This window comes from Rhipicephalus microplus, chromosome 6, assembly GCF_043290135.1.
Source record: "Rhipicephalus microplus isolate Deutch F79 chromosome 6, USDA_Rmic, whole genome shotgun sequence".
NCBI classification, from domain to species: Eukaryota; Metazoa; Arthropoda; class Arachnida; order Ixodida; family Ixodidae; genus Rhipicephalus; species Rhipicephalus microplus.
This window is the reverse complement of record NC_134705.1, coordinates 174277308-174304039: the sequence shown is the minus strand read 5'-3', so window position 1 is coordinate 174304039 and position 26732 is coordinate 174277308. Positions and strand designations below refer to the sequence as shown.

At 48.1% G+C, this 26732-nt stretch overlaps 1 protein-coding gene across 2 annotated transcripts in view; it reads right to left on the bottom strand.

Annotated features, from left to right (window-relative positions):
* The window catches only part of LOC119167126 (transcription factor kayak-like), a 120204-nt gene that overhangs the window by 28286 nt on the left and 65186 nt on the right, over positions 1-26732 (bottom strand). The window contains exon 1 of one of the 2 annotated variants that reach the window (XM_075867038.1): positions 13881-14026. The exons of the other annotated variant lie outside the window; for it this stretch is intronic. Within the exon in view, the coding sequence (XP_075723153.1) occupies positions 13881-14000 (120 nt within the window). The 5' untranslated portion in view covers positions 14001-14026. Of the gene's footprint in view, positions 1-13880; positions 14027-26732 lie in introns of those variants that run through there. 2 annotated transcript variants of the gene reach the window in all.

The window sequence follows — 26732 nt, the reverse complement described above, 5'->3', positions numbered from 1 at the left end:
CCCCTGTACATTCCTTGGCATTACTGTCTGTTATATCTCATTAATATTGTGTTAAAACACGGAAAAACAAGCCCTTAGGTATACACTTCTTTCCCTTATATATATATATATATATATATATATATATATATATATATATATATATATATATATATATATATATATTGAAACGAAGATGCGCATATAAGCATAATATAAGCATAATTAGTGCACTAATGAATAAAAAAGAACAACGTCCCCTACGCCCCTCTTCGCTAAAATGTCAATTGACTTTCATTGTTTTTTTGTTTTTTTTAATGTTACAATATGCAGATATCTACCCACTCATCGCGGCTGCAAAACGCGCTACCTCGAGCACGACGGGTTAATTATTGGGAGGCATTCACAGCACCCATTCGCACAACGGTTGATTGATTGATGCGTGGGGTTCAACGTCCCAAAACCACCATATGATTATGAGAGACGCCGTGTAGTGGAAGGCTCCGGAAATTTCGACCACCTGGGGTTCTTTAACGTGCACCCAAATCTGAGCACACGGGCCTACAACATTTCCGTCTCCATCGGAAATGCAGCCGCCGGGATTCGATCCCGCGACCTGCGGGTCAGCAGCCGAGTACCTTAGCCACTAGACCACCGCGGCGGGGCCATTCGCACAACGGGTTTTCAGAGAGCGCCGCGTGAGGCGGGATCCACGAGTATACACCCAAACCGAGCATAGCGTCGACATCTCCTTGCCGTTCGAGGAATAAGCGCATTTAGGACGAGACAGAGAAGAAGACACAGAACACATACACGGCGCTGCTATAACTTTGGGGACGCACGTATAAGCAAGCCATCGGTATCATTATCATTGAAAAAATTTGCATTATTTGGCTGTCGCATGCCCCGCCGCGGTGGTCTAGTGGCTAAGGTACTCGGCTGCTGACCCGCAGGGCGCGGGTTCGTATCCCGGCTGCGGCGGCTGCATTTCCGATGAAGCCGAAATGTTGTAGGCCGGTGTGCTCAGATTTGGGTGCACGTTAAAGAACCCCAGGTGGTCAAAATTTCCGGAGCCCTCCACTACGGCGTCCCTCATAATCATATGGTGGTTTTGGGACGTTAAACCCCGCATATCAATCAATTTGGCTGTCGCATGAGTTGCAGTAGATCACAATTTTCTGGTTCTATAGCACGTGGTTGTGTCGCGCCACGTTTTGGTATAAGTATATTACTGTTTCTCGGATTAAACCACATTGTTGAAAGTTAGCGCCGTGTACGTGTTCTCTGTCTTCTTCTCTGTCCTGTCCTAGATGCGCTATACCAACATGAATGGCCAACAGGCCCACCGTGCAACCTTAATCTCTTTGCCACCAAGGCTTCCTATATTTTCCCTTCGGGGCACTGTACAAATATGTGTGACCCCCCCCCCCCCCCCCTTCCCCAAACGCCCATCCTTCAATGCACTGCCCCGGCAAAAACATCAGCATTTGCACTCGCGTGCAAGTCTGTCTCCTCTTTCCGTCGAGAAGGTCGCCCAGGAGAGAAGCACTTTGCAAGGACCGTGACGGCCAACACGAGCTCGTGACGTAGGCGGCGGTTGGTTGTTTACGCTAACAACCCTACTGAAACGTTCCGTATGCGATGTCCAATAATTCCGTTTGTTTCCGTAAGAATCTTACGGAACTATATGAAAAACATATGAAAAATATACGGGAAACATGGATTCCGTATGGAAACATGGAATTATTGGATTCACATACGGAACGTTTCAGTAGGGAACGAAAGGCGCGTTTCACACGCAGTGGCGCGACACGCACTTTAAAATTGATACTTTAAATATGTTCAGGTTACGTTATTATTCGTTGATACTTCGTAGATGACGCTTGCGTATCCACGCAAACCTTATCCCACAAGCTATCTCGCATTCGAAATTTTGCGTCAGTACACTGCTTTAGAAGGGACGCTTGAGAGAGTTTATCTTTCGCGTATTAGCAAAATTGAAATTTTCAGAATAACGAGATCGCCACTATTGCTGCGAAAATAGTGGCGATATGCACGCCACCATTCCAAACGTGAGGTCAGACTTCGACGGCGTCTATACATGGTCATACGTTAATTGGTAAAAGTCCAGTAAATCGTCCTCTGAGGGGACCACAGACTTGACATATCTAGTTTCATGAAATTCCGTTCAGCCAATGCGGCCGTGATACGAAAGGTATACGAAAGGTATTCGAAAATCTTGACGTCACGCGCCGCGAAGATTTAGGCGCGAAATCTAAAAGCGAGACATTGACCGTGATCTTTATTAATCAACACATGACGATGAAGTTAACATTACAGTTTTCACAGTACAATTAATCAGCCTGACCCGCGCAATTGTTTTCAATATAGTGTCCCTTCAAAGCAGTATACCGAGAAGACTTCGAGGCGACTCAAAAGGGACAGTTTTTTTTGTTCGTTTTTGTGGCATGAACTGTCAGCGATCTCCACACACCAGAGCCATGACAACACGTATAAAGCATTTCACTTCGATCTTCAAGTTTCCGGTACCCGGCATCTGCGAGCCAGCCCGACCAGAACGTGCAGACAGATGTAGCGTTAATGGGAACGCTTGCTTGCAGGGCACGTTTGGGCATTGCTCTCTCGCAAAAACGTATAGTGGCTCAGATTCGAATAATAAATATAATAATACTGGTGGTTGAGAGCCGTCACTCTTCAACCAGAACAGCGACGTATACACGACCAACGTTTCCGCCACCTCCACTTGCCGTTAGGGGGGGGCTTCCACTCTGCAAAGGATGCTCACCCGAGTGTTCCCTTTAACAATTAGCCGCACTGTATAACATTGCCCACGACGAGTCAACAGCGTCCCGCGCGCGGTCTGAATCGCAGAAATCCCTGTCCCGAGTCGGGAGGGCGAGAATTCCCCAATCGTTGCTTCATACGTGAACCACGTGTGACACGACACAGATGCGATCGACTGACTTGACAAATTACAAAGGCGGCGCAACTATTTCGCGCGTTGCAGTCTTTCACCGTGACGTCAGAACTCTGACGACACGTCAACGCGAGACCACCGTATATTTCGACACCTAAAACCGAAAGTGCTTTTTTTAAAGATATATCCAATGCATTCCCAAGCACTAGAAAAATGTTTGTAGTGTTCTCGACATGGACGTGTTTTTATTTAGAACAACAAGTAGAAAACATTTAAATTTCGTGTCAGTACGGTACTGTAACAAATGGAGACGAGCCCTTAACTTTCGTTCGCTCGTACATCTATAGTTTGTAGTGCAGTGTTTATAGTTTGTATAGTGTACCCGAAGGTCACGGTATCAAATCCCGGCTGCGGCGGCTGCATTTTTGATGGCGGCGAAAATACTTGAGGGCCGCGTGCTTAGGTGCACGTCAAAGGACTCCAGGAGGTCAAACTTTTCAGAGCCCTCATCTATGTCTCTCCATCATATGGTGGTTTGGGGACGGTAAACCCCAGATATTATGTTTTTACTATTACTATTATTATAGTTTGTAGTGAATACACCAGAGCTGATGATTGGGCTGCAGCTGCCTCGCGGGCGCAAACGAAGGCGAAACAGCGCAAACTCCAAACCAACCACAAGACGAAGGATCGAGGGACGGCAAAGGCGAGAAAAAGAGACAGGAACGCGGGTGTTGTTATCAGACAGCCTTTGTTTTCGTTTTCAAGCACCCGGCACAGCTGCAACGTGGTCGACATGGCCGACCGCCGTTATCGAGCGTTCCGCCGTTATCGGGGACGATAAGGTGCCCCGAGAAATGCGGTATACCAAGGCGACATCGAACAAGTTTTCATATCGCGTTTCCCCACTATATATTTCAAAAAAGGGGGAAAAAAAAAGAAAGCAGTGTAGGAACCAAAGGCATTATATGTCGTTAACTAATCTGGATGGTGGTATCTTAAGGGAAAAAAGGAAAAAGAAAGTCAACAGAGGGAGTATAAGAAATCTATCTGCGTGACTCATAAATTCCGTACTAAGCTATCGGAACCTGATTTATCGGGTGCATAGCGAATTAGCGATGGGTGGGAGATTGTCGATATCGAATGCTCGTCGAGGCATGAAACCGGTCTACGAACGAACGTTGAACGCTGAGTAACACGCGTCGGTTCAGGATTAACTGATTACTAACTATAGCGGCAACGACCAACGAGCGAAACTCCCGTTTGCTTTCGAAGCACTTCCGGTCTAGAACTTACTTCCCATTCGAGGATATTAAAAAAAAAATGTCTCGTAAAGAGAAACGGCTAAGCCTGCACTATAAGTCGCGGGACTCAACCAACCAATCAATTAGCTAAAAGCCTAGCAACAACCATATAGAATCAACCGGATTATAGACTTCAGATGATCGTCCAGATTCGCTGTTTCATGACCATTCCATGATTCGCTGTTCCATGACGGTCATGGAACAGCGAGTCCGGACGATCATCAGAAGTCTATAATCCGGTTGCTTTTATATGGTCAGGCTTTTAGCTAATCGATTGATTGACTGACATGGAACAGTGAATCTGGACGATCATCCGAAGTCTATAATCCGGTTGCTTCTATATGGTTGTTGCTAGGGTTTTAGCTAATTTATTGGTTGGTTGGTTGATTGCTTGATTGATTGATATGTGGGGCTTAAAGTGCCAGAACCACCATATGACTATGAGAGACGCCGTAGTGGAGGGTTCCGGAAACTTCAATCACCTGAGGTTCTTTAACGAACGCTCAAATCCGAGCACACGGGCCTGCAGCGTTTTTCAGGCTTTAGCTATAATTAGGTGCCGCCAAGTTGCTTCTACGTTGTTGATAGGCGATGTTAGGCTGTTTCTTTTTTTTGGTTGGTTCTGAACGCAGAGAGGTTCGACATAAAGAAAGCACTCACGGACACGACACGGACGTCCCAGCTCCAGACAGGATGATTAATTTGAACCGTGCCGAGAACAGGACACGTGATTCCATACAAACACCAGATATCACACAGGCTCAAGAATATCGGAAAACGTGTTGGATATCGTGTCCTGTTCTCGGCACCGTTCAAATTAATCAGCCTCACCAAATATACAAACCCCCCGAAAACGCAGTCATCAACGGAATGCAGAGTTCAACATAGAAACAGGTATGCGGCCTGCTCCCGGGAAGTTGTCTATAGGACCCCCCCCCCCCCCCCTTTCATGCGGTGTGCTTGTTATGTCGGAAAGACAGGAACTCGCGTCGAAACCAAGCGTGTGTACCTCCAACAGATCTATACGGTCACGTCGGTGGCGCCGGCCTTCCACCACTTCGGGGTCTTTTCGCAGCCGCCGTAGCTTTAGCTATTTCCGAGTGTCCATCGTCTTACGTATTCCACCGAAGCACCCCGTACAGATGCATCAGCGAGGCTGTATACTATGCGGCCAGTGTGTTTATCGCTGGGTTAACTATCGCTCGGGTTATTGAAGCTTTTGTTTTTCTCGATTACTGGTTACGTCTATCTATAGAAATCTTGATTGGTGTTCGCCGCCCGTCTGTTGCCTCCTTTTAGTGGACCAGCGACGAGTAATTTGCCTGGCACAGACCTGTCGACGACGATGATAAGTATTTTGTACACGCAAGCTTCCTGTACTTACAGAGTTTTTTTTTACGGTCGGCTTAATTAAACTGGCACGACATCGATGGTTCTGATTAAGGTTGAAGTTGGATACACAAGACGCCGCAGCATAAACCTACTTAAGGTCGGTTTATGCTGGTTTATGATTAAATGTTGGAATAATTAATGACCTAATTGAATGAGCACACCGAAAGAGCAGACTGGCTAGCAGCTGGGGTGGTTGAGGCACCTGAAGAAGCGGATCTCAATTGTATGCTGCTTTGTAGGCGGCCTTATTTTTGTTCTTCCATTTTTGCTATGCCTGTGTCTCCCTCTCACATACATACAGCAGCAGTTAATGTGCACTGGGGGGACAAGTTAACGTTCCTCCTCAACCTTAAGTAATACAAGGAAGTTATTATTATTATTATTATTATTATTATTATTATTATTATTATTATTATTATTATTATTATTATTATTATTAACACAGACACGCAGAAAAAAGGGAGGGCAAGCTGACAACTGCCACGTAGAGGGATACAACGCCTGCCTATACTGTATTAAGGTGGATTTCACACATACGTGTGAACCACGCTTGAAACGGGGGCCCCCAAATCCACAGTGTTACACGCGCCAGCATCAATCCCGTGCAACGCGAGAAAGCACACGCACTCCATAAAACTGGGATAAAGCACCCTTGTATATACAGTATATATATATACATACACGCGCCTCAATGGTGGGCCTGCACAGCTTTCCGAAAAACGGACGCTGCAGCGGAGGGGGGGAGGGGGGGATTCACTGCGAGGCACAACCCGCGCACAATAAATAGAACAAACAAAAAAATCTCGACTACAGCCACCGCGCAAGCCCACCGCGAGGAACCGGACTCGCTCCAAATCGATGCCGCCGCCGCTGAGCAGCGGGAAATCCCCGGACGCCGCGCCTTTCCCCTCCGCATCAGCGTCCTCCATCGCACAACAACAACAAGCGACGCTAAGGTTAGAGAGAGAGAGAGAGGGCACGCTAGGCGAATTATGCTGGCGCAAAAGGGCCCGAAGCCTATGGAAAGAGAAAGAGAGTCTCGGCGTGAGTGCCAAGAAGGGGGCCAAGTTTGTAACGGGCCGCTTTCCTCGAAGGAAGTGGAAGCGGAGAGAAGAAACTGGGCCACCGCCAGTCCGCCTCCCCTCGACGCCACGCAACGATCGGGGTTTTTACGTGGAACCGACAAGAACCTGTAGCGGACCGCCGTAGGGGGCGAGAGAAAGTGTCCCTGTCGATTTGGGTGAAGCGGGAGCAGGGAGTCTGGATTTGTTGTTGTAGTTCGCTGTTTGAGAAACAGTGTAAATACCCGCCATGTCATGAGAGCATTAAAAACAATGACAAAGCTGGCTAAGTCAATGCCCCCCTCCTACCCCGCTGCAGGGATGTTACAATGCAGAGATGAAAAATTCTTGAACAGTGGGTGCCTCTGGAAGCAACGTTCCGACAATCAGCCTTGCCTTGATGGCTTACTAAACTGCCGCTGAAAACGCGAACAACGAGCGCGCCATTCTCTCCCGGCGTTTTGCAGCCCTTGCGGCTGAATTCGTGGCGTCAGGATTGAAATAACCCCTCGATTGGTCGATATACAAGAGATGTCCGCGCTGAACTGCCGCGTATCCTGCCTTAGGGCCGTTGCACGCGCTTCCCGCACAGCCGCAACGCACGTGCCGGCACACTTGCCGCACCCAAGCGGAGGGTGAAAGAGCGTCGCCAATTGGCTTATTTTGTCCCCCGCTTGCGTGCGGCAGGGGTGGTGGTGGTGGTTAGAAGATGAGAAAAGGCACCTAATTTCTGCAACCCGGTCGGGAGCACGGCGCAGTGCCTGTGCGGCAAGGGTCCCGGCACATGCTTTGCGGCTGTGCGGGAAGCGCGTGCAACGGCCCTTGCCACGCAACCGTACACGTCCGTTCCACCTTGTCTCGTCGACGACAATCGCGCGCGATAAAACTGATTTCGCTTCGTTTTCTGCGTTTGCAATTGCGCAAGCAGACACAGTACGTGTTTAAAGGGAACCGAATTTCCCTCAGTCCGCTTACAGCACCGGGCTACGAGGAAATCCGGGCGAACATTTCGTATCCTAATAGGCTTTCGCCAATACTAAATAGATCAGAACTAATTTATGGTTGTCTGCGCATCCGCGAAAACACTATTGTGATTGAACGAAGCGTCGATGTTTTAGGAGTGGATAGTTTACATTTCCGCGTACAAACTTCGACGCGGAAACATGTTTGATAACCGATGCTCCCGATGACGTTTAGGGTGTGAACGTGAAAGCGAATGCGCCTGCCATGCGCATGCGCACGCCAATGACAAGTTATGCGAAATAATGCAAAAGAAATAAAAGCCAACGTACCCTCCCCTTCTCCCCTTTTCATGCGTGTACACACTTTTTTTTCTCGTAAATTTCACACCGTTGATGTAATTGGTAGAAACCTACTTGAACCTATATATAGTCCCCACAAGCAGTACTGCCTTCAGAAAAGCCGTTCAAAAATGCTCGATTGATTGATTGATTTATATGTGGGGATTAACGTGCCAAAAACCACCATGTGATTATAAGAGACGCCGTGGTGGAGGGCTCCTGAAGTTCCGACCCCCTGGGGTTCTTTGCCGTGCGCCCAAATCTGAGTACACGAGGGCCTACAACATTGTCGCCTCTATCGAAGGTGCTGCCGCCGACTCCGCGATTCGATCCCGCGGTTCAAAAATGCTCAAAATGCGGTGAGCACGAAGTGTCTCTGCCCACGTAGAATTCATTTTAAGAAGCAAATACATGAAAATTGTATTTCAGGCATGACGCAACTACTAATGATTTGTTTAGTTCGCACTTATTTGAAATACGTAACCCACTTTATGCTTATACGCTATCACTAAATTTCAATGCAACTCTGCAAAATCTTTATTATCTTGTCGAGTTATCGAAATACGATGCCGTGGGCGCAATACAGGGTTTTAATAATCCACAAAATCATATCGCAACACGTCGCGCCAGCAATCTGAAACTGCCGTAAGTGTCTGCAATTATAGAAGCCCACTCGGTCCGAAACCCCCAAGTTTCCGAACCTGATCGCAGAACGCTGTCGAATTGCGGCCAATTAAGCGCGCCGTTTTTTTCACGCGAAACATAGCGCTTCTATACTGCAATTCATACGATTCAAACGATCCGTTATATCCGTAACGATCGACAAGCGTTTCCGCTTTCAGAATCGCATAGTTCATCGGCCACTATGCAACGCACTATGTCGACTATAGGCAATTAGGGAACACAATGTCTAATCAGCCGATTTGTACACGGTACCGAAACAATGGAATGCGTGCGAACGGAACGCTACAGAATGCAGATAACGTTTATCTCATCGAACGAAGCAGCACGCTTTCGCGTCCGCTGTGCAGCTGCGTGTCCTTATCCTTATCTTTCAATAATCCTAATCCTTATCTTTCAATATCCGCGCGTTCCGCCATTGCGCCGAAAAGCGGCAACGCGTCGAGTGCCCACAATATCTACGTTTTTTATGTCTTTTTTTTACTTAGAATATAAAGTTTTTTATTTTCCAAATAAACGATGTAATAAACAGTCAGGCTGGTGTTAGCACACCAAACAGGAACCGTACGTCGAAGCGGAAATATTGTTTGCCGGACTGTGTTCAAATTATTAATTAACAAAAAAATTACAGCTCCTTTCACGCGGTGACAAAAAAAATAAATAAATCGTCAACCTCTTCTGTCACAAAATATACCGTATTTTTTTTTTCATGACCAGAACTTGGGTTGGATAAATTGATTGACAAGGCTGTACCCTTTAGACCGGGCAGCGGGTAACGCCACTTATTCGTAATTCTGAGTGAACAAAAAATTATTATCTCATTTCTATCCACCCCTCCTTTAAATTGTGAAGTTAAAGACTGGAATTTGCAGTGAAGAATTGAATTTTCACTCGTGCCTTGATTGTAGCCACCAATCAGATAACCTCCTTCTATAGCTATTTCTACCAGCTCAAAGTCTATTTTGCCCTCCCTGTCCCTAAATACCAGTGCTTTGAAAAAACTTTGAAAAAAGTGTTAGGAAGTTCACTCCTCTCCCCATGCACTGCATACCGTGTCTACCCCTTCGCGTTTGGCCCGATTTCGCAATACTCCCGTCCTGGCCTCAAACAGTAGAGAACTACCCAGAGTACTATCATTCATCCTTTCCTTGGCAATTTCCTGCCTAAAAGTTCGACAGATCTCTACATCTGTATGCAGCGCCATCTGTCCGTCACAGCGGTGCTATAACTGAATGGGAAATAGGCGAAAAAATAGTAATATCTGACGAAAAAAGCTAGTTATCAAAAAAAAAAGACTCCCGGTTCTGTACAGTAGAGACTTATTTGAACACGCTGGCAAAATTACAGCGCCGCACTACGAACCACGTGGCTTCGCAGAGTTTATTATTTAACAATTGGAGCTCATGTGTTTCTATGGGACGTGTTCAATTGTCCTGCGAGGCCACGCGCTTCGTACACTTTTACCAAAATGTACAAGTGGGTCTCTGCTACATACAACCAGGCGTCGTTTTTGATAACTAGATTTTTTTTTAATTTCCCCATTCAGTTATGGCAGGCTTCCATTTCTGCGGCCCAGAGATGGCGCCACGTCCAGATGCCCGCAATTCTTGCGAATCTCTCTGTCTCTCTGTCTCACTCCCTCACATACACACACCAAGAAAATTGTGCCTGTAAAGTGGGCATGCTGTTTATATTCAGGGGCTGGTTATATGCGAGGAAATACAACATTTTGTCAATTTACATTTCTGGCCCCCCTCCCCTCTTTCTTGGGAGACTGGACGGGCGTCCACCTTGCTCCCCCCTACCACACCCTTTTCCCCGCACATGCGAGAGCCTGCGATCCGAAAATCTTCCCAGGACCGGCTGCCATCCCGAGCTATATCAGCTTTAATACGACTGTTGTCCACCGATGCTGTCAAGAACTAGTGCACGCCTTTATGCATTATTTGACGGGCGGCGTCCACATCATCACAAAGCCTTCGACGATACCTTCTGGAACCTCGCATAAGTTCTCCACTAGAATCCCAGCACCATGCCTAAAACTCACGCGTCAAATTCAGCAACTGACCTCAAACCCCGCTTCATTGACAAACTAACGTTCATATGAACTGGGGGGGGGGGGGGGGTGTCACTGTTGAGCTGTTTAAGGGACAGATCACGCGAACACGAACACGGGAGAATCAGTCGAGACACCACAATGTCCAGCGTCTGTGTTCGGACGCCCCGTTCCCTGCCAACTAGTTCTGCGCTACGTCATTCGAATCATCGCTCTTCGTTCTGTCTCCCTATCACATTATTATTCCCAATTCCCCTTGCACTCAGTGCAGGGTAGCAAATCGAACGTGCCTCTGGTTAACCTGCCTTTTTTTCTCGCCCTCTTTTTTTTCTGCCCAACAATAATCACCCAGCGCTAACGGCCGTTCGCAAATAGCGCGCCAATGAGAGAGCGAAAAAGGCGACGCAAGAGAGAGCAGGCTAATACCCTTGTCACACGGCCACCACCAAACTCCGTTAAACACCGTCAACGTAAATCTCCCCTAGGGGGTTCGACGGAGAAGGAGTTGTGGCAGTGTCACACGGCAATGACAAGGTTGTAACAGTTGCCGCGAGGGGGATCAGCTAGCGCTGTTTGATTTTCGGAAAAGTATTCTAATTTCATCTCTATTGATATTTTTTGAGAATCCTCGTTATGCAGTTTTTACAAAAAGCACTATTAAGTAGGTATGCGACTAACAAACCATTAAAAATAATTTCAAATAAAAACGCATTTGCTAAATGTAGCGATGCTGCTAGTGACGCTGGCCACATTGTGCTTTTAGTTGTTTTGTTGTCTGTGTACATGCCCGGTACGAAAGTTCTTATGCTTCCTTGCCTCGTGAGCGCACATTTTGTGTTCTTCAGCCATGAGTGACACAGCGGACGACGTGAGGAAGTGGTGCGATTTTGCGCTGGTAATGACGTTGATCGGCTGGCGCCGGCCGGCCCGATTCGCGAGGCACGGTGTGTAGGGTATCGGTGTTGAGAGTAAGTGAACTCTGGCGGGCGTAAATATATGTAAACAAACACGCGTTGTGAATGAGTACTACAACGAAAGAACGTTTAATATTGCTAAAATGTATTATTCTTTCACTGCGGCCACTTAGTGCTCGAAATTTTTCTCTGACCTCTAGACTGCTGAGGACGAGAGTACCTCGTTTCGCTGCGAAGGGAGATCGTTGAACGTCCTTTGCGAAATGCTCCGTTCACCTTCGTTTGCGTAAGGGTGGCCGTGTGACACCGACCGCATCTTCGTTGTCGCAAAGACGAGGGAGTTGAACGGTCTTCACGGGTGCCCGTGTGACAGGGGTATTAGATAGATGATCGGTCACACAATAACGGAGACACCTGCTGCAAAACTCCACGTACCGCGCAGGAAGGTTTTTTTTTCTTTCTTTTCGCAATGCATACACAAGCGAAGGCCGGCCGTTTGCTCGAGAATACACACGACGAACACGCCCGCTTCTGCAATGATCTAGCAGAACCCCCTCTCCCTCTTTCCCAGTTTCGTTCCAACAGATGTCCCAGTTTCGTTCCAACACGCGCATCGCTCACCAACCTTCAGAGAGAGAAGGGAGCAGGAGAGGGGGAAGATTAGCAGACCCACCCCTCCCCTATGGGAGTATAGCATATCCACTTCCTTTGCAACGAGTGCACAGTTCTACGGTCACGGTTAGAGAGAGAGAGAGAGAGAGAGAGAGAGATCACTACAAGCAAGAGAGAGAGAGATTACAACATGTCGGCGAACCGTACGAAACAAGCAAAGAACGGACCGCTTATCGTGCGCCTATCTCGTTGCGCGGATATGTCCCAATCACGTCCACCACTTCGGACAGGCTCTTATCGCGACGTCATGCGACGCCGCCGGCGGGCGTAAGATATATCGCCATGCCCATATATGGCAGGAAAAGACCTGCGCGCACATGTGTCGTCGCCGTACCCGCCCGCAAAATAGATTACGCGGACCTGACGCATCGAGCGCTGATAATAGCTGCGCTAACATCAAGAATGCGCGAAATAAAAAAAAAGAAAAGGAAGGAACTAGACACGTGACAACACGTCTATTATATATACGACGAGAAAGAATATGCTGTACACGAACAAATATTTGAAAATGAACACATACACACGAATAAGACAACTGATTAACAAACGTTGCCCACGGTGACCCGACCTTCGACCGCAGGCGCTCGTACAAACAAGGCATTTATTCGACGTTTCGACCGGAGAAAATCGAACCCCGGTCGAAACGTCAGACGTTTGTGTACGCGCGCCTACACTTAATACAACCAAGGAAAAAAAAAAACCTTTGAGCACTTCTGAATTACTGTTTTTTTCCCAAGAAAAGAACGTGTCATGTATTATGCCTGCATTGTATTTGTGACGAGGTTCTGATCGCTGCCACGGTGCAACATCACTGCGTACCTTAATTTGTGCGCATATCGAGCAGCGATTTGGTAACGTGCAGAACGGGTTGAATACTACAAAACAATACGTTAAATAATACAAAAAGGAGCCAGCACACAAAAAAAAACCACCTGCTCCGTTTTCTTGAACTTTAGATAACAAGTCATTGGCACATATCCTCCTGGCATCACATTCGTTGCACGACGCAAGCTGGTTCGTCCAATACGCTCAAAACTGACGCAACAACCGTTAATCAATCTGACAACTCCGAGCCAACGCTTTATAGAAAGAAAGTGATGTACAGCCGGTGCCCGAAGTTTAAGAGATCACTTCCAGTCTTAGAATAGCCATTCCACAGCAGCCTTTGTAATCATCCGGTCGAACCTATTGTTAACGTGTTTGATCATCATCATCATCATCATCATCATCATCATCATCATCACCAGCCTGACTACGTCCACTGCAGGACAAAGGCCTCTCCCATGTTCCGCCAGTTAACCCGGTCCTGTGCTTGCTGCTGCCAATTTATACCCGCAAACTTCTTAATCTCGTCTGCCCATCTAACCTTCTGTCTCCCCCTAACCCGCTTCCCTTCTCTGGGAATCCAGTTGTTACCCTTAATGACCAGCTTGATGACCTTAATGACGTGTTTGATAGCACGCCGTAAATCGAAGTCCAAGACTGTCTGCCAAAGCAGCGGGGACGTACCGTTTTCTTCTCGAGTCTCGCGGTTTATAATTATGACGCCGAGTGCACTTCGAAAAGAGGAGAAGGAACTCACAAGCAGGCTTTTGCAGCAGAAAGCACTGACGTCCGTACGTCGCTCCCAATTGACACAGCGAACAAACACTCGTACTAGAAGCACCCGATAAAAGAAACAAGGCGTCACCAGTGACCCCATATATGTCCCTCGTTTACGACACGAACCGCTAGATTGCGCGGCTAATCGGGATGCAAGATAGCAACAACACACGCACGTACGCAGGTTACGGGGATGGAGCAGACGACACGACCCGATTGCAGACGACGCGAAGAGAGAAACAGACGACAGGAAAAAAAAAGTCGTCTGCTACGCGTTACATTGCGCGCGCGCGTACGCTGCAGCCAATCGCTTCGCGGGACTGAACGCTTTCGCTCTAGAGCGCGCGCTTTCGGAGAATCGGGCGGTAAAATAAAAAAAAAGTAATGAAAAAAGCGAGGCAAGCCCTTCCGGAGCTGGAAATTCCACACTCGGTCGTAGCGGCGGCGGAGTTCTTTCTTATCGCGGAGCGTATATACGTACATGTGTCGCTGCGAATCGCGGCAACGAACAAACAAGGCGCGGCTGCCATTTCTAGTCGCTGCGAATCGCGGCAACCATGACGGCAACGGCCAAACAGGCGCGGCGGCGGCCATTATGCTCCTGCAGTAGATCACGTGTGAGAAGATTGTCTCTCTCCAGCGTGCATGCAGGTACACACGTACAGCGACATGTCGCAAGGTCGCCGTTCGATGTTGCGCCTTTGTGTAGCGTGGTGCGGACTCGGGCCATCCGAGTCCCCGGAGAGGACGAGTAGAGAAGCCGGAGAAGGAGAAAAAAATGTTTATATACAGTATTTACATGGTAGCGTGGTACAACATGAAAAGAGAATCACACACGAGCGCCTCTGCGCTAGCGTTTTTATACATCGTCCGCCTTCCCAAGATCCCTTGCAAAGATAATTTATGCGCAGGATACTCCAATGAGATCGTCGTCTTCCTCTCCGGCCCCGAAGAGGGAAAGCCAAACACCGCCTCCCTCTGAACCTAGGAAAGGGGGCAAGGCATGCCCAGTTCGCTGTTTGGTGAGGGAGACCCCACGCGCCAGCGTGGCACCACAGTGAGATGACGTGGAATCCCATGCGCAAAGTCGCTCCCTGATGCAGCCAGGTTGACTCAAGCAAGGCAGAATACCCCGTACAGCTGCTGGGTCGACGCTGCTTCGGAGTGTTGCTCTCGGCGGCTGACAAAAGCTTGGCCAACGACTTTTGTGTCAAGAGGAGCCGGCGACGTGGTTTTTCCCGATTGTCCGCGTCCGTCGCCGTCCCGGTGCAGGGTTGACTCATCAACAGCTGCCAGGTGCCAGCAGGCCGCGAAGACCACGTGGAACTTGGGCGAGGCACAACAGCACCCCCGCCGCCAGATGATACATCGGGAGGTCGAGTTGTTCCATGCAGCTCGGCCGGGTCGATGTCGGCGACGTTCCGGCAAGGCTCTTGCTTTCTCGAAGGGCCTGGTCAAACTGGAATGCTCCAAGAGCTGGCCTCTGCGCCCCGCTTCGGTGAAAAGTGGGTGACAAGCTCCAAGAAACGACCTTTGTCAGCCACACACAATGCGACAAGCACCGCGTGCACGCCACTCTCATCGCCAGGCCTCAGATTTTACAAAGCAAACATCTTATCTTAATAACTTAAGCTCAAGGAAACAATGTGCATACCAATCGGGACAAGTGTCCAGTAACTCTTTCATACGTAATTTCATTTGGAATCGAGATAACATTATAATCAAGCTAAACAAGCAAACTGTAGATCTCGGGACAACGAGGGAGTCAGTAAAAAATTTCTCTATGCCCTCACTGTAACACATTGAAAAAAAAAAGTACACATTAACTAGGTAAAGGTAAACAAAAAAAATCAAACAAACCTTCCGCGTCTTTTGACGAGTCAAAACGCTCGACTTAGGGCGTCTGCATTTGTATGAAGGCCACCTCTCTTGTAGCGCACCTCGAAATTGTGCTGCTGCAGTGCTATGCTCCATCTGAGCAAACGACCATTCTTAGGTGACATTTGGTGTAACCAGGTTAGTGGAGAGTGATCAGTTTCTATAATAAACTTAGAGCCAGCAACATAGCAGCCTAGTTTTTGTACGGCCCAAACAATGCAAGCACATTCTTTTTCCGAAGTGCTATAAGCCTCTTCCCTGCTGCTCAATTTGCGACTCAAATACAAAACCGGCCGCTCCTCTCCACTCTGGTCCGTCTGACATAGCACTGCTCCTAAACCGCGTTCGCTTGCATCACACTGAATAGTGAAAGGTTTTGCAAAATCCGGTGCCCTCAAGACGGGTTTCTCACTCAATGCGTGCTTCAGCTTCTGAAAAGCGTCTTCCTTTTTAGAGTCCCATTGAATGTTCACAGGTTCGGTCTTGCGTAAACTATCTGTCAAAGGGCTGGCAATCTCGGAGTAATTCGGGACGTAATGCTGATAGTAACCTGTGAGGCCGAGGAATGCTCTCATCTCGGTCTTAGTGCTGGGACGACGATAACCGACCACCGCGGCTACCTTGAGTTCGGACGGACGACGACGCCCATTTCCTACAATGTGCCCTAAATAGCTTACTTCAGCACAGCCCAAATGACATTTCTCTCTCTTTACCGTAAGACCTGCATTTTTGATCCGTTCCAAAACCATCCGAAGGTGTTCAACATGGTCTTCCCATTTGTCCGAAAATATCGCCACATCGTCTAGGTAAGGCAGCGCAAATTTCTCGAGCCCGTGGAGAACCTTATCCATCAGGCGGCTGAAACAATACGGCGCGTTCTTGAGCCCAAAGCTCATCATCAAAGGACGAAAAGTGCCCAGGGGTGAGATAAAAGCAGCGTATCGACTCGCGCGCTCTGTCAAAGGGACCTGCCAATACCCCCTAACAAGGTCTAGCGTAGAAATGTATTTCGCCTTAGACACTGTCTCTACCCTCTCTTCAATGTTAGGAATAGGGTAAGTCTGGTCGATTGTTACAGAGTTCAGGCGGCGATAGTCCACGCATGGCCTTGGATCACGGCCCGGAATCTCAACCAAAATCAAAGGCGAGGTGAAATCACTGTCTGCTTCGATGATAACACCTAGGTCGATCATGCGGCGAATTTCGGCCTCTAGTATCTCTCTCTGTCTAGGTGACACCCGATACGGCTTACAGCTGATCGGCTTGTTAACCGTCAGCTCAATGTCGTGCTTAATCACATCCGTTTTGCCTGGCTTCTCGGAGAAAACGGTAGCGAATTCCTGTACTAAAAGCTCTAAATCTTCCTCTTGAGCCTTACTTAGGGTGTTCCCTGTGTCTACCCTATCTGACAATGTGCTGCTGACCGTGCCATCGGAAAGACAAAGGATTTCCGCGCCCTCGTCCTCAGGAACATTGAGTGCAAGGTTTACTACTGCTTTTCGTCGCATGTAGGGTTTCATTAGGTTACTGTGATACACTTTGGGGCATTTCCGGCCCCACTTTACCTCGTAGTTGGTGTCTGAAAGCACTGACATCACTGTCGCTGGTCCCTCCCATTGTACGTCCAGCTTGTTTTTTCTTGAAGGGCACAACAGCATCACCTCATCGCCCACTCTAAAGACTCGCTTTCGAGCTGACTTATCGTAACGGGCCTTGGAAAGCGCCTGTGCTGCGCGCATGTTGCTCTCCACCACTTCGCGTGTAGTCCCCAGTCGCCCCAATAAATCCAGTACATAGGAAACCACATTAGGGTCCTCCCCATATCCAGTCCATGACTCTCGTATCAAGTGCAGCGGACCTCTCAAGTTCCTGCCGTAGACAAGTTCAGCCGGACTAAAACCCGTACTCTCGTGTGGGGCCGACCTCAGAGAAAACATCGCAGCTGGTATACACCCCTCCCAGTCACTTTTATGCTCAAAGCACAAAGCTCGCAAAACGCGTTTCATGACCGAGTGCATGCGTTCCACAGGGTTCGACTGTGGATGGTGAATAGAGCTATGCGCGATTTTTATCCCGCAGCGTTCTAGGAATGTAGTCGTAAGGCAGCTTGTGAACACACTTCCGTTGTCACACTGTATCTCCGAGGGAAAACCCACCCGAGAAAAAATAGACAACAATGCGTCCACCACGCATACTGAACTCAACTCTTTCAGTGCGATTGCCTCCGGGAACTTGGTGGCAACGCACAGCGCGGTCAGGACGTACCGATATCCTGATTTAGATGGAGGCAGAGGCCCCACGATGTCAATCACGAGCCGACGGAAGGGTTCTGTGATTATTGGCACTAGTTTCATTGGTGCCTTCCATTTGTCTGTTGATTTTCCTATCCGCTGACAAGTGTCGCATTCACGGACAAACATCTCTACATCCTTCCAGCACCCGGGCCAGTAGAACTCCTGAGCCAGCTTAGCTTTCGTTTTCTTTATACCTAAGTGGCCCGCCCAGGCGTTGCTGTGGGCCAGGTCGAGAATGTTCCGCCGGTATTTTAGTGGAACTACCACTTGGTTGTAGACCCGCCCTTTAGCGTTCTCATACCTGCGATGCAACACCTCGTTTTGGGTGTAGAACGAAACGTTCTTTCTAGAGTTACCTTCCTTATGTATGGCATCTAGCAGCATAGAGAGTGCGAGATCCGCCTTTTGATCGACCACTAGCGTTGCACGGTCGGTTCTGGCTAGCTGACACCAACTGGTGGACGCGGGTGTTAACACCGAGCCTGTCACCAAGTCCTCGTTTTCGGGCGTTAGAGATATTTCCTCGCTGTTGCCGACCATAGCCCCAGTTTCCGTCTCGACAACTCGCATGGCAGACTCATTTTCCGTCGCAACTACCTCAGGTTTTCCTACACTGCCCTCGGACGTCTGTTCCCCAGAGGTTGAGCTGCTCAGCTGTTGCGTCAGCTCGCGCGCCTTCGAACGGGTAAGGGCCATGCAAGCTATTTCGGTGGCAAATGATTCTCCACGTGTTTTTAACATTTCCTCAGACTTATTTGAAAATAGGTAAGGGAAGTGCTCCGGAAGGTTGGCTGAAATTGCTGCTTCCGTACACAATTGGCCGAAAGGGCCCTCGATTACAACCCTCGCTATCGGTAGGCAGACGCTTTGCTTTTCTGCCACTTGCCGAATCCAGGCACACTCTCCTATATAGTCTTCGGAAGATACGCAACTTGGATGCGCTACATCCATTGTGGCCGCCGAGTCCCTCAATACCCTACACATTCGGCCGTTCACTGAGAGTGTCCTCATGTAAGGCTTCAACAGCTTTAAGCTATCCTCTGACTCCTGAATTGTGGCAAATGCCATGTGCCTCTTACAGCTCCTGGCCATGTGGCCCTTTTCTCCGCAGCTGTAGCAAACAACTGGCTTCCGCGCTTCTAACGCATGCGCTATGTCACCCGGCGCCTTTGAACCTGATGAAGGTGCCGCCTTAGTCCCCTCACTGTCCTTTCCCTGCTGACTGTCTAATAACTTGGAATTCTCGGGTTTCCAGTTATTTCTTGCAAACCTCTTGCGTCCCTGGTTTCCCGACCAGCTTTCTACCTTTTCATTTTTTTCCGAAGTTCGTGGTGTACTGCGGAGACTACGGCGTGAGCAGTAATCTTCGGCGAGTTCTGCTGCCCTGTTCATGTCTACGTCTTTCATCCTATCCTGCACCCACAGCCTTACCTCCTCGGGAATTCCCCGGTAAAACTGCTCAAGTACCATCAACTCAATGACCTTGTCATGGTTGCCATAGACTTGCGCGCTTTTGAGCCATTCTTCAAAGTTGGCTCTAATTTGGTAGGCATAGTCTGAATGAGATTCGTTGCCCCTCTTAGAGTGCCTGAACCGCAGGCGGAAAGCCTCTGTCGATAGGCGACATTTTCGTAGCAATGCAGCCTTTACCCTGTCATACACCTCGGAGTCCTCTTTATTCATTCTTGCGATAACATCGGACACTTCGCCTGGTAGTACGCATATCAGTTTTTGTGGCCAAGTCTCCCTACTAAACCCTGCATTTTCGCATGCTCGCTCAAAATGCACGAGGTATAATGCAATGTCGTCACCCGCCTTGAAGGTGTGGATTAGATCCTTTATCTTTGATTCTCCACCCCCTGAATTTCGATTTCCCACGGACATACGAAGCTCCAGTTCTTTCAGACGGATTTCATGTTCTTTATCCTCGCGATCCCTCCTTATTTCCTCCTCTCTCTGTTCACGGGCTAAGCGCTCACGCTCCTCTTTCTTTGCCAAAATGGTTTCTCTGGCCTCAATGGCCTCTTCTAAACTCACTTCCTCTTTTCCCAAGTGCTCCAAAATTTGTTGTTTTCTTTTAACCGAGCCGACCGAAATATTCAGCTCCTGACAAATTTCGAGGAGTTCTTGGACCTTAAACTTCTCCATCTTAGATATGCACACCGTTTCTCTTCTAGGGTAATTTTGCCCACGAGCCACCCAATTCTTGGTCTGCGAATCAAAATTTACCACAATCACCCTACCACGTTACCGACCATCTGCGCTAACGAGTCTGGCGAAAAGAAGAGCAAACACGCGGCACTCACCACTTCGATGCAGCCGACGCAGGCGAATCCCACCGCTGCCACCACTGTTGCGCCTTTGTGTAGCGTGGTGCGGACTCGGGCCATCCGAGTCCCCGGAGAGGACGAGTAGAGAAGCCGGAGAAGGAGAAAAAAATGTTTATATACAGTATTTACATGGTAGCGTGGTACAACATGAAAAGAGAATCACACACGAGCGCCTCTGCGCTAGCGTTTTTATACATCGTCCGCCTTCCCAAGATCCCTTGCAAAGATAATTTATGCGCAGGATACTCCAATGAGATCGTCGTCTTCCTCTCCGGCCCCGAAGAGGGAAAGCCAAACACCGCCTCCCTCTGAACCTAGGAAAGGGGGCAAGGCATGCCCAGTTCGCTGTTTGGTGAGGGAGACCCCACGCGCCAGCGTGGCACCACAGTGAGATGACGTGGAATCCCATGCGCAAAGTCGCTCCCTGATGCAGCCAGGTTGACTCAAGCAAGGCAGAATACCCCGTACAGCTGCTGGGTCGACGCTGCTTCGGAGTGTTGCTCTCGGCGGCTGACAAAAGCTTGGCCAACGACTTTTGTGTCAAGAGGAGCCGGCGACGTGGTTTTTCCCGATTGTCCGCGTCCGTCGCCGTCCCGGTGCAGGGTTGACTCATCAACAGCTGCCAGGTGCCAGCAGGCCGCGAAGACCACGTGGAACTTGGGCGAGGCACAACATCGAGCAAACAGCACGCAGTGCATGCGGTGAACACACACACACACACACAAAAAGCGTCGAACTGTGGAAAATATTACATCTCGATGAAACGTCAACAACAACAACAACAAAATTTAAGGCAGGTTCACATCAGGGGTGCTAAGCGCGAAGTAGGCACGAAGCTGAGCAGCCATCTTTGTTTCCGTTCGGTTCTCTCTTTCTTGCCGCCTTTTTTTTTTATCATTCCGTTCCGTTATTTCTATTATTCTTTTTATTATCCCCCTTTCTTTCTCTATTTCTCGCTTTTTCCTTCTATTTTTATGCGGGGTTTTGCCCGGGCTACGACAAGCGAACACGGCATACGACAGTTCGAGCATTCACCAAATAAAAAGAAAGGATTACGGTCTCCTGCCCCGGAGGTCTAGCGCAGCTATGGCACTCCACCAGTGTTCCCAAGGTCGCGGAGTCGAATCCCTTCCGCAGCGGCCACATTTCGACGAAGGCGAACACGCTAGAGACACGCGTGAACTTAGATTTAGGTGCGCGTTGAAGAGCACCAGATGGTTGGAATCTTCTGAGCACACCAATATACGGCGTCGTTCATAATTTTGGGACGAAAAAACCAAGAAATTGTTGTTTAGAATCAACCAAACGCTTAAATATTACAAGGAGTTCGTCAGTATTCAAGACGGCAAAACTAAACAAGACGTGTTTCTTTTTGAAGATGGATTCCCCCCCGTACGTAGCATGCCCAACTACAAGATGAAAATGAATGATTAGTTTTACTTCTAAAATCACCCGATGTACAGCTCTGTTTAATATACTAGTATAATGAGGCGCATCATCTATTGAAAAAGTCACAGCTTTGCCGCAAAGGCGAAGCAATGAATGCGATAGCAACAAATTGGAATGACACTCGAAAAATGGCGAGCAGATCGAAACGTGCCCCGCGTTGCTCACGCTCAAATGAGGCACGAAACGTCCTCACATGCGTACAGACGAACGCAAATAAGTGTATCACAGTTGTTACTTCGCTGTGTCTGAAAAGCGCGCCCTTTTAGCAAACGGAGACTGTGCAGCAAGTGCAGTGACCTTTGTGCGCCCGGTAACTACAACAGAATCGTTCCGGTGAAAGCCCAAGGCATACGATTCTCTCCACCGCCAGATAAGCGCGCGCACGCATGAACGTTTACCTCCCCCCCCCCTCTTCCGCGGGGCAAAGTACGCGTGAGAAATGAACGCATCAGCGCGCGTCGTGACGATCTGACGACGTGCGCTCATTGAGCCATCTCACCGGTGGTGCTGAAAAGACAACAATGCTCCCGAGATCGGCATCGCAGGCGGTAAGTGGTAGATATAATGATTGATATGTGGGGTTTAACGTCCCAAAACCACCATATGATTATGAGAGACGCCGTAGTGGAGGGCTCCGGAAATTTAGACCACCTGGGGTTCTTTAAGTGGTAGATATAAATAGCTTGCCGTTTCAACCTTCAAGCAGAAGGTCTTTCGTGGCTCAGTGGCTAATGCCACGCACTCACAAGCAAGAGGTCTTTTTCGCGGGAGTCTTTTTCTGGGTTATTTTTTTTCTTCGGTTTCATAAACATATAGATAGGTATACATATTTGCAAGTAATATGGCACGACGACCAAGGCGAGCGCGAAGCAGTGCGCGTACACTGACGGAACCCTGCCCGATAAGAGCAATTTATCGCCACGTGCGAAAAAACCCCGCTGAGATTACGAAAAGGCAAGCCGTCGCTATCGGAGCTGAACATATAGGATCCGGCCAATATTTGCACGAAGTCTACGTTCGTTAAACACTACGGGCATATTAATTTCGACAGGTCGGTCAACTATTACGTCACGAACGAGTGCAGTTTGCCGTCCCAGCACGGACGCCGCGCACATAATTAGGGTATACTGCCACGAAAACGTAGCTCTTCAGCGCCGACTGAAAAACCAAATGCGTATATAGCTTATAGAAAACATACCGGTATAAGCATGAAGCCGGTAGAATTGAAATAATGTCTTCAAAACTTAGTTTCGGTTTCTTATGGTATCCTGACGTCACGACACAGTACGAGTTTCGAGTCACGTGACGTTTCCACGGTTACTATACGCCGCGTGGCTCCGTTGCTGAAGCGCTATAGCGGCCATTTTGTACGTTTTCGACGACGCGCGAGCCGCCGTATTGTATGCTTTGGTATTGACGACGTCATCACAACCAGCCATACGAGTGCGCGACATAACCAGAACTGACCATGCAGCCCGAGGTCACGTATGGTGTCGATGTCAGTGGGTGCGTCATGCGAAGATTCACGTCGACGTCAAAATAAAACATGTTATAAGCATTTATGGAGCTCAACACTTACTTGCTCACATGTACACAGAAGGCTTGTATGACGAAGTAAATACAGCTTCGAAGATATGTGTGAGGAACCCTTGAAGAGATCTATCTCAAACCCACCTCAGGCTTATGCGTATATGAGCAGCGGCTAAATTATTGGCCCATCAATACCGGGCTACTTCCGCAGAGAATCAACCTTGCGATATCGTGTCTTTTGAAACTGTACACGCCTTCTTGAACAGTTTAACGGCATACATAAACACGTAAGAGCATGAAAAAAAAAATAGCAAGGAAAACCTATAACAGCGATAGCACAGACCTGAGTGCTAATGTTTGCTTTATTTCTCTACATTAAACATGTGCACTTTGAAAAAAAGAAAAACCTTTGCACGTAGCATGTATTCACCACATTATGTACTTGATTGGTCGTAACTTAAAAAGCAGAATATTGACGGCCGAAGCGTTACGTTGCTTCTCAAGAGTGGACTGATCGCTTCATTTGACTGACGCCGAATTTGAGTACTTTCATTTCGCGACATTCGCTTCAAATTTCAACTATTTGAGTTTCGAGTATACCTGTATTTTTATATTCGACATTCTAACGGTGTTATTCTTGTTGTAACATACAGTTTACATTTTTTTAACCTATTTTAATGTCCAATTTGTTGCGATGCTTTACGACCCACCTTGTAACGACCCCATGGTAAACTGTAGCGTAAATAAAATAAAAATACACATAATTGTAGGGCCCATAGTTTGGCCATGAACTTGCCCGTTCCTGTGGCGCCGCCTACCGACACATTTCGAGGACCATTGGGTGATTACAATAAACGAGGGTTATATTGCCAGGATGATCGAACTTACGGGCGATAGGTGCGAAGATAATGACAATAACATATCTCGCGATCTCTACAGGAAACCACTTAAACACCCCGTAGCCGCATGGTCCAACGTACACGTTTTTTTTTTTTTTTTTTCCACAGTTTGTGCACATGTTCACGCGGGAGGGAAAACGGCGCGCAAAGAAAGAAAGAAAGAAAGAAAGAAAGAAAGAAAGAAAGAAAGAAAGAAAGAAAGAAAGAAAGAAAGAAAGGGAAACTGCTCCTACAATTTCCGGTCGGAGTCAAGTTTCGCGGAGGCAAGTGTAAGTGGCCAGCCACGGTTACGCCATATTGCACAACACTTGGCCCCTCCCACTAAACATCGCAATGTCATTGGCTACCTCGGAAAAACAATTTGAGGCTAAAGAGGGTTTCGGGGAGGGCTCTTCACTGCCACGTTGTGCGTGCGTTACAGTTACAGGACGTTACAGAGAAAGAGAGAGAGAGTGTGAAAAAGAGAGGGGGTGGGGGCACGAAACGCGCAACGCTATTGGTTCAACGATATTCTCGTCGCGGTTAGACCACCGGCTGGTTGGCCGACTCGAATTTGGGAGAGAAAGAAATACGCGGGGGGTGGAGCGAGCAAGCGAGACGAACACATGACACTCGACCCGTGAAATATTAAAAAAAAAAACAATGTTGAAGTCGAAACGAATAGGACCACCTGCGCCTACATGCATCTTACCTCGACGAAAACGCAGCGGTTTTTTGTCTGTTTATTTTCTTCGTTACGAACTGCAGGTCCCAGGCGAGTCTATGCAGGGTAGGCAACAAATAAGATTTAACAAAAAAAAAAAAAACGAACACAGAAATTGTACAACTCCTCGGGGTGGCTAGCGAGGAACTCACCGTACGTAATATCCGAGGCATGTTATGTGCAATGTGTCAGGTGAACATTATCGCGTACTACATTCCGCGACTATTCTGCGAAATAAACGGTAGATCTCGAACGCATTAGTTATGTCGTTGAATAACGGTGCTAACTTACGCGTTTTGGTGACACGTCGCGCGTTAGTCCAATTGATTGATTGACATGTGGGGTTTAACGAGTTAGTCCGATTGTCACAGTCGACAGCAAGTGTGGTTAGTCAGGGTTTTTCTATTAGCAGACGAACCCTGAAAGAAGGGGGGGGGGTTAGATAAAGAAACAAATGAATGATGGCTTTTTTTTATTGAAAACCATCGTCATCATCATTACAGCTTAGGAGCACCAACGGTTTTCACAGCCTGGAACGTTTTCTTTTTTTTTTCAATGCAGAGTTTATTTTAAGCGACCTTACTATAAAGCGCTAAACTACGAGAGCCGGTAACTATAAGAGCCACCACATATTGTTTTTCTTTCGACGCACGAATTCTTAACACCTATGTCGCGCCTGTTCCCGGAACGGAAGGGAAAAGCCGTGAACGAAAAAAAAAAAAAAATGCCACGACGTCTAAACGGTTTGTGCTTTATACTCCGACTCGGGCGCACAGCACGAATGTGGCAGGACTAAAGAACTGAGTAACAGAAAAAGAAGAGAGATGGTGGAGAGGGAGTGGGAGGAAGGGTGAATAGCCAACAGTCAGTCAAGGAGGCTAACAGAGGCGCGGCCGTCCGGCCTTGACTTTTCGCGACTCGGAGCAGGAGAGAATGACGGGAAGGGTCTTGTTTGGGCGAATAGCTCCGACGTGGATCAAAACGCGCGCGCCTTCAAGAGGCAATCGAGAGAGACGCGCGAGAACAACAACAACAAAAAAAAAAAGATGAAAAGAAAGCGCCGTAAGTAACCCAGCTGCAAAGCGAGCAAGCGGGCGAGCAAGAGTCAACATCTATGGGGCAGAGTGTGGCACTGCTTCGCCCTTGCGGAGGGGAAAAAAAAAAAGAGATTGCACGGGAAATACGTAACACGCGCTGCAACTGCGCGCCTTTTCCCCACCACACACGCACTCTAGGTTATATATATATATATCACCCGCACAAGAAAGAGGGAGAGAGAAAACACGAAGGAAGTCGCACCGCTCGAATAAAAACTAAACGAAGATACGAAACTGAGGATTTAAAAACAAAAAAAGGAATAACGAAGCTGCGAAGTGCTTCAAAAAGAAAGAACACACACGGACCAAGACGTATACGTGTGAAACGAAAAAAAGAGGATGAGCTTTAAAAAAAAAAATGGCGGCGTGATTACCGCAACTGCTTTACGAAATTTTTCGCGAAGCGGCGCAACAACCAACGCCGTGGGGTTGCTTCCGCCGTGGTCCACCAACACCGGACTCGCGCGGGAGTTATAAGATAACTTTTTTTTATACACACGTACACATACACAGTTACGACCCCCGCTGAGCGTTCAGGAATGCCGAGGGGAGGCATGCAAGACGGGTACGTCTTGCCACGTTGCACGTCGCTCTACAGTGCGCGAAAAGATACTGCACATTACACACTAGCCGTTTTAGTAATGCAAATGAA